The following is a 6,010-nucleotide window of genomic DNA, read 5'->3' as shown; positions in this document are numbered from 1 at the left end:
AAAAAAATTGTCCCTGAGAATATTTATCGTATATTAGCTCCTGTTTCTCTAGCTCATCTTATTATGGCTGACGGTACTGCTGTATCTGGTGGTATAAGAATTTGTACTGATTCTTTTACTGTGCAAGATGTAGTTAGATTAGTTAATGTGTTAATCATTAAATACAGACTTAAATGTACATTACATATGGTGGATAACAAACCTAGAATATTTATTAGTTCAAAGTCTATGGATTTATTGTCATCCATTATAAATCCCTACATTGTACCTAGTATGAAGTATAAATTAATAACACAATCTAGCATATCTAGCCAAATAAAAAAGTAAGAGAGTTTGAGCCTTTGCAAGATATTTCATCTACAAGGGCTATATGTATAAAAAACCTTCCCTCTACAGCTGTTTTTTGTTATAAAGAACCTCTAAAAGAAATTTGTATTAAGCACGCAATACCTCCGTACTTGTATAGCATTTTTATTGGTTTACTCTTATCAGAAGGTTGAGCCAATATTCACCGTAAAACAAATTCAAAAGCACGTATTAAATTCTGTCAACCTTATGTTAATAAGGAATATATTTATTACGTGTTTAGAGAAATTTATATGTATTGTGAAAAAGACCCTTACCGTTTTAATAATAACCTGAAAGGTAAACCAGTAGATGTTATGTTAATATCTACAAAATGGTTGTTCTGTTTTATTGAAATTTATTCTATGTTTTATATCAAAAATGTAAAAAGGGTGCCTTGCAATATATATGATCTATTGACACCTTTTGTTTTAGCTCATTGAGTAATGGGTAGTGGTATAAGCTTACAAGGAAGAGGAATAAAACTCTATACTAATTTTAACAACATATTCGATTCCGTTAAATTAATAAATGTATTAATGATCAAATATAGATTACGTTGTAATTTAATACTAGAAAAAGATAAACACAGTATATATATTTATCGTTCTTCATTAAATACTTTATTAATGAGTATAAAACCTTATATGTTACCTTCTATAATTAAAAAAATTATCTAATATACATATTTATATCCTCTGGGTCATATTTCTCTTCCGTCTTTAGGTGTTACAACGTTAAATAGAGTATTAAATCCTAGAATAGTATTTACTTCACATATTAATAATTTGGGTATGTATGCCTTTATTCAATCAGAATTAGGTAATATAGGGCGTTTCCAAGCTTCAGGCAATAACGCTATTCGTTATATTATAGGAGATATAAAAGGTATTATGCTTTTTATTAATTTAATGCACGGTAAACTTAGAACACCTAAAAATATAAGGTTTAATGATTTAATTAAATTTATGAATGCTAAATATTCTTTGGATACACCAGAAAGTTTATTTGATAACTCTAATCTTTTTGGTAATAGTTGATTTACAGGTTTTACGGAGTCTGACGGACATTTTGGAATTAAGTATCTAGAAAGAAAAACTAAATCAGATACTCGTAAAAGATCTGTTAGTGAAAGTGTTACTCTTAAATTTATTTTGAATCAGCGTTTATTTGATAAACCGACATCTTCTTCTATGAAACCTTTTATGCAAGATTTAGCCTTATTTTTATCTTGTAATCTTAAAAGTTATACTAATAATACAAACTCAGAAATATTAACTGTAAGTGTATCATCTTTAGAAAGTGTAAAATTTCTTGTTAATTATTTTAATAAATACCCGTTAATAGGGGATAAATTAAATGATTTTAAGAAATGAGAAATTGTTTATAATATGCTTATCAAAAAAGAACATCTTACCGATGAAGGAAGATTAAAATTTAGATCTTTAATAACCCCGGGCGCCGTCTAGACGGCTGGGGCTGCGGAGCTGGAAAATTATAAAAAAAAACAGTATTTGCTTTATTATGTGCCCTCTTTAAATTTTACTGTATGCTGAAAGTTTCTATCAGAAAAGAATAGAATAATCAGCAGGAAACCAAAAGACGGATAAATATCTTAGTAGAATCCTCAGAGACTACACGTAAAAAGTTAATACGTTAATTGTAATTTAGTTAACCCATTAACTATGATATAGTCCAACCAACGTGGAGGCACGTTGGGTAATTTCGACATATATAGGTCATCACACCTTGGCTGTCCAAAGAGGGTTAAATCTTGGTGTTGGTTTATTTATAGTATCTGAAGCTTTATTCTTCTTAGCTATATTCTGAGCATTTTTCCATAGACTAAGCACTTTGTGGATAGGAACCAAATTCCGGGAAAACCCTAAAACTCTAATAACTAATCTTCATAAGGAAACTTATAAAGTGGCCCCATTAATGTCTGAGGGTACAGTAACATCATTAGAGATTCTTGATACAAATCAAGGAATGGGCAATCGCGGATCTAAATCAGATAGTCTTATATCTGTAAAAGAGCAACGAGTAGACGGTTCCTCAGTATTTTTTAAATACTGTAAGGTATACTCTAGGTGCCTGAGAAATTGGGTTTTTATACAATGAATAAAATATGTTAATACTCTTTTTGAATCTATACAAAGATTCTATACTAAAATTTCTTATTCTACCCTTTGGGAATGGTCCCCTTCAAGGGCCAGACCTAAAGGTCAGTCCCCCTCGGGTACTAGTAAAGCAATGTCTTCTAACTTTAATTATGCTTCCACTAATGGCTTAAATCCTTATTATGTAACTGGTTTTACTGACGGGGAAGGATGTTTTTATGTAGGTGTTAGTTCTAACCCTAGATATAAAATGGCCTATAGAGTAAAAGCTGTTTTTCATATTGGTGTACACATAAGGGATCTTGCCTTATTAGAACAAATTCAATTGTTTTTTGGTGTAGGTACAATATCTAAATTAGGAGCGGAATCTGTTCAATTTAGAGTATCTGGTTTTGAAAACTTAAAAGTTATTATGGATCATTTTGATAAATACCCTTTATTAACCAATAAACAATCTGACTATCTACTTTTTAAGCAAGTAGTAAATGATATGGAACAAGGAAGACATTTAACTGTACAAGGTTTAAATAAAATCATGTCAATTAAAGCTGTTATGAACAATAAAGGAATGTCAGACAGCTTAAATCTAGCTTTCCCTGATATAGAGCCTATTTTAAGACCAAATATTAAAGATAGAAATATAAAAAGTCTACACTGGTTAGCTGGTTTCACTGATGCTGAAGGATGTTTCTTTATAGCATTAAAAAAATCTCCAGAATCTAAGTTAGGGGAAACTGTATGATTGAGATTTATTTTAACTCAACATGTTAGAGATGAAGAGTTCCTAAAAAGTTTAATTTCAACTTTAAATTGTGGTAGATATATACCTAAATCAGGTTATGGTGAATTTATAGTTGAAAAATTTACAGATGTTTTTGATAAAGTGATACCCATTTTTGAAAAATTTAAATTACATGGTGTAAAATCCAAGAATTATGAGGATTTCAAAAAAGCGGCTTTGCTTATTAAAAATAAACAACACTTAACTCGAGAGGGCCTAGACCAAATTAAGAAAATAAAAGGAAGTATGAATAAAAATAGAAAATATTAACATAGTCTTGTATAAAATTAAAAATTTAAAAACTTATCATGTTCTTTTCTATAAACAAAGCAACAAATAGTTTTTTAAAACGAGTGCTCTTTCACCTGCAGTAGAGTTAGGTGCTACATGACCTCCTTTAGGAATTGAAGCTATTGATCCTTTTGAATTACCGTTAATAAATACAGTGCTTTTATTGGCTTCAGGGTTTACTGTTACATATGCACATCATTATTTAATTAACGGAAAAAGAGCTAAAGCTTTAAATGGTTTAGCATATACTATTATATTAGCAACTATATTCACAGCACTACAAGGTGTTGAATATTCAGTATCATCATTCACTATTTCAGATGGAGCTTTTGGATCATGTTTCTACTTTGGAACAGGGTTAATTATAGCCCCTACTAAAAATAGTATATATATAAAAAAAGGTATATCTTATTCAAATAAATCTAACAAAATGGATCCTAATTGAATAACAGGGTTTTGCGACGCTTTCACAAAAGGAGTTAAACATTTTAGTAATAAGCGAAGTTTTACTAATAACCAGTTAAGCTTAGTAGTATGGGGAATAAACTTAAATTCTTCCGTAGGTAATGGTAGAATTACAAACCAAGAAAATAGTATGATAAAATTGCCACTGTATCAAAAGAGCGTTATCATTGGATTGCTTTTATCTGATGGTTGACTTATATTCCCATCTAAAAAAAGTAATTATGTACGATTAGGATTTAAGCAATCATTATCTCATAATATTTATGTTTGATTTGTATTTAATATTTTATCTCATTATTGTAATACAGGTCCAAAATTAACAACTAGTGTAAGAGTAGATAAGATAAATTATGCTTTAGGGTTTTTTACCCGTTCTCTTACTTGTTTTACTGAATTACATTCTCTATTTTACCCTAAAGGTGTAAAAGTAATACCTCAAAACATATATGATCTATTAACACCCGTTGCTCTGGCTCATCTAATAATGGGGGATGGTCAAGCGTTACACCATGGTCTTATTTTATGTACTAATTGTTACTCAATACAAGATGTTGTCAGATTGATGAATGTATTAATGGTAAGATATGGGTTTGAATGTACAATATTTTTAAAAAAACGAAATAAAAAAGTTGAGTACATGATTTATATAAGACAAAATTCTATGTCTTTACTGCGAACTATAGTAAAACCTTATTTATGCTCTTCAATGTTATATAAATTAGATAATTCAAAGGTTTACTCTACAACTAAGTGTTCTGTTATAAAAGAATTTAAACAAAAAAGATTATACTCCACTATTAATAGACCAAAACGGGCTAATCCTTACTGAGTTACAGGGTTGGCGGATTCGAAGTCTAGCTTTTCCATAAGAGTTGGAAAAGACGAAAGTAGATTTAAAAATATACGTATCGCACCCATCTTTTCCATAGAACTACATGAAAAAGATTATAATTTATTGAAAGAAATTAAAAATTTCTTTGTAGTAGGTACTATCATTAAGAGAATAAAAAAAGGGAGTCCAACAGCAATATATTCAGTACAATCTATTAGTGCGTTAAAAGACGTAATTTTACCTCATTTTAATCAATATAATTTATTAACACAAAAAAAAGAAGATTTTCGTTTATTCTCATTAGTAGTACATATGCTTTACGATAATCAGCATAAGAATGAAGAAGGTTTAAACAAGATATTATCATACAAAGCTTCTATGGGTAAAGGATTGTCAAAAACTTTACTAAGTATATTTCCTGGTATACAGCCCACAGTAAGAAACCTAGTTTTACCTACAAAAGATTTTAATCCTTTTTGAGTAGCTGGGTTTGTTGATGGTGAGGGTTGTTTTTATGTAAAAACTTCCAAAATAAAGAAAGGCCTAGGTATTACATATAAAGTAAATGTTTATTTTTCTATATCACAGCACAAACGTGATTTAGCTTTACTCGAAAACCTAGCAACTTATTTCAATTGTGGTTTTGTGGAAACAGTAAAAACTAGACCAACTCAATCTTCTTATGTTGTATATAAATTTTATGATATACTTAATAAAATAATACCTTTTTTTGATACATATTCTTTAAAAGGTAAAAAATTATTAGACTTTTATGATTTCAAAAAAATAGCAAGCATAACTGAAAAAAATATCTATTACGAAGAAAACAGTGACCTATTAAAAGAAATAATAAAAATTAAAAAAAATATGAATAGAAACAGATAAATTATAGTTAGTTATACTAATATATATATATATACAATATTTTGTAGAAAACAGGGTAAATTGCATGAAACTCCATTATTATTAGATGTAAAATAATGTGGACAACGTGCGGCGAAGCATGTATTAAATAAATGTTGAAAATAATATAAAAATATCTAGCCTCTTATTTTTTTTTGACATTGTTTAACTTAAATAACTAGCCCTCGCGGGCTTGTCCCTAATTTTTTTTCTAGTAATTTCGAACACTCGAAATTACGTCGAAAAAAATAAAAGCAGGGTTGAAAAAAAAAA

The 6,010-nt window shown here is 29.0% G+C and overlaps 8 protein-coding genes across 8 annotated transcripts; all 8 read left to right on the top strand.

Annotated features, from left to right (window-relative positions):
* Positions 1–3: 3 nt before the first annotated feature.
* Positions 4–327, top strand: COCCADRAFT_112919 (uncharacterized protein; the record flags this gene model as incomplete). Its single annotated transcript, XM_007720555.1, has 1 exon — positions 4–327. A coding segment is annotated over one exon (324 nt), but the record flags the coding sequence as incomplete, so codon positions are not given.
* A 1,956-nt stretch (positions 328–2,283) lies between these two features.
* COCCADRAFT_112922 (uncharacterized protein) lies at positions 2,284–2,466 on the top strand (the record flags this gene model as incomplete). The annotated part of the gene is made up of 1 exon (XM_007720554.1): positions 2,284–2,466. One exon carries the CDS (start codon positions 2,284–2,286, stop codon positions 2,464–2,466), a length of 183 nt encoding a protein of 60 aa, XP_007718744.1.
* A 132-nt stretch (positions 2,467–2,598) lies between these two features.
* Positions 2,599–3,207, top strand: COCCADRAFT_112931 (uncharacterized protein; the record flags this gene model as incomplete). Its single annotated transcript, XM_007720553.1, has 1 exon — positions 2,599–3,207. One exon carries the CDS (start codon positions 2,599–2,601, stop codon positions 3,205–3,207), a length of 609 nt encoding a protein of 202 aa, XP_007718743.1.
* Positions 3,208–3,318: 111 nt separating this feature from the next.
* On the top strand, positions 3,319–3,516 carry COCCADRAFT_112933 (uncharacterized protein; the record flags this gene model as incomplete). The annotated part of the gene is made up of 1 exon (XM_007720552.1): positions 3,319–3,516. A coding segment is annotated over one exon (198 nt), but the record flags the coding sequence as incomplete, so codon positions are not given.
* A 127-nt stretch (positions 3,517–3,643) lies between these two features.
* COCCADRAFT_112929 (uncharacterized protein) lies at positions 3,644–3,982 on the top strand (the record flags this gene model as incomplete). Its single annotated transcript, XM_007720551.1, has 1 exon — positions 3,644–3,982. A coding segment is annotated over one exon (339 nt), but the record flags the coding sequence as incomplete, so codon positions are not given.
* Positions 3,983–4,273: 291 nt separating this feature from the next.
* Positions 4,274–4,831, top strand: COCCADRAFT_112927 (uncharacterized protein; the record flags this gene model as incomplete). The annotated part of the gene is made up of 1 exon (XM_007720550.1): positions 4,274–4,831. A coding segment is annotated over one exon (558 nt), but the record flags the coding sequence as incomplete, so codon positions are not given.
* A 63-nt stretch (positions 4,832–4,894) lies between these two features.
* On the top strand, positions 4,895–5,314 carry COCCADRAFT_112923 (uncharacterized protein; the record flags this gene model as incomplete). The annotated part of the gene is made up of 1 exon (XM_007720549.1): positions 4,895–5,314. A coding segment is annotated over one exon (420 nt), but the record flags the coding sequence as incomplete, so codon positions are not given.
* Positions 5,315–5,317: 3 nt separating this feature from the next.
* COCCADRAFT_112920 (uncharacterized protein) lies at positions 5,318–5,719 on the top strand (the record flags this gene model as incomplete). The annotated part of the gene is made up of 1 exon (XM_007720548.1): positions 5,318–5,719. A coding segment is annotated over one exon (402 nt), but the record flags the coding sequence as incomplete, so codon positions are not given.
* Positions 5,720–6,010: the final 291 nt, after the last annotated feature.

Source organism: Bipolaris zeicola (assembly GCF_000523435.1).
Source record: "Bipolaris zeicola 26-R-13 unplaced genomic scaffold scaffold_514, whole genome shotgun sequence".
Classification (NCBI taxonomy): domain Eukaryota; kingdom Fungi; phylum Ascomycota; class Dothideomycetes; order Pleosporales; family Pleosporaceae; genus Bipolaris; species Bipolaris zeicola.
The sequence above is the reverse complement of the archived record's forward strand: the minus strand, read 5'-3'. Positions and strand labels throughout refer to the sequence as shown.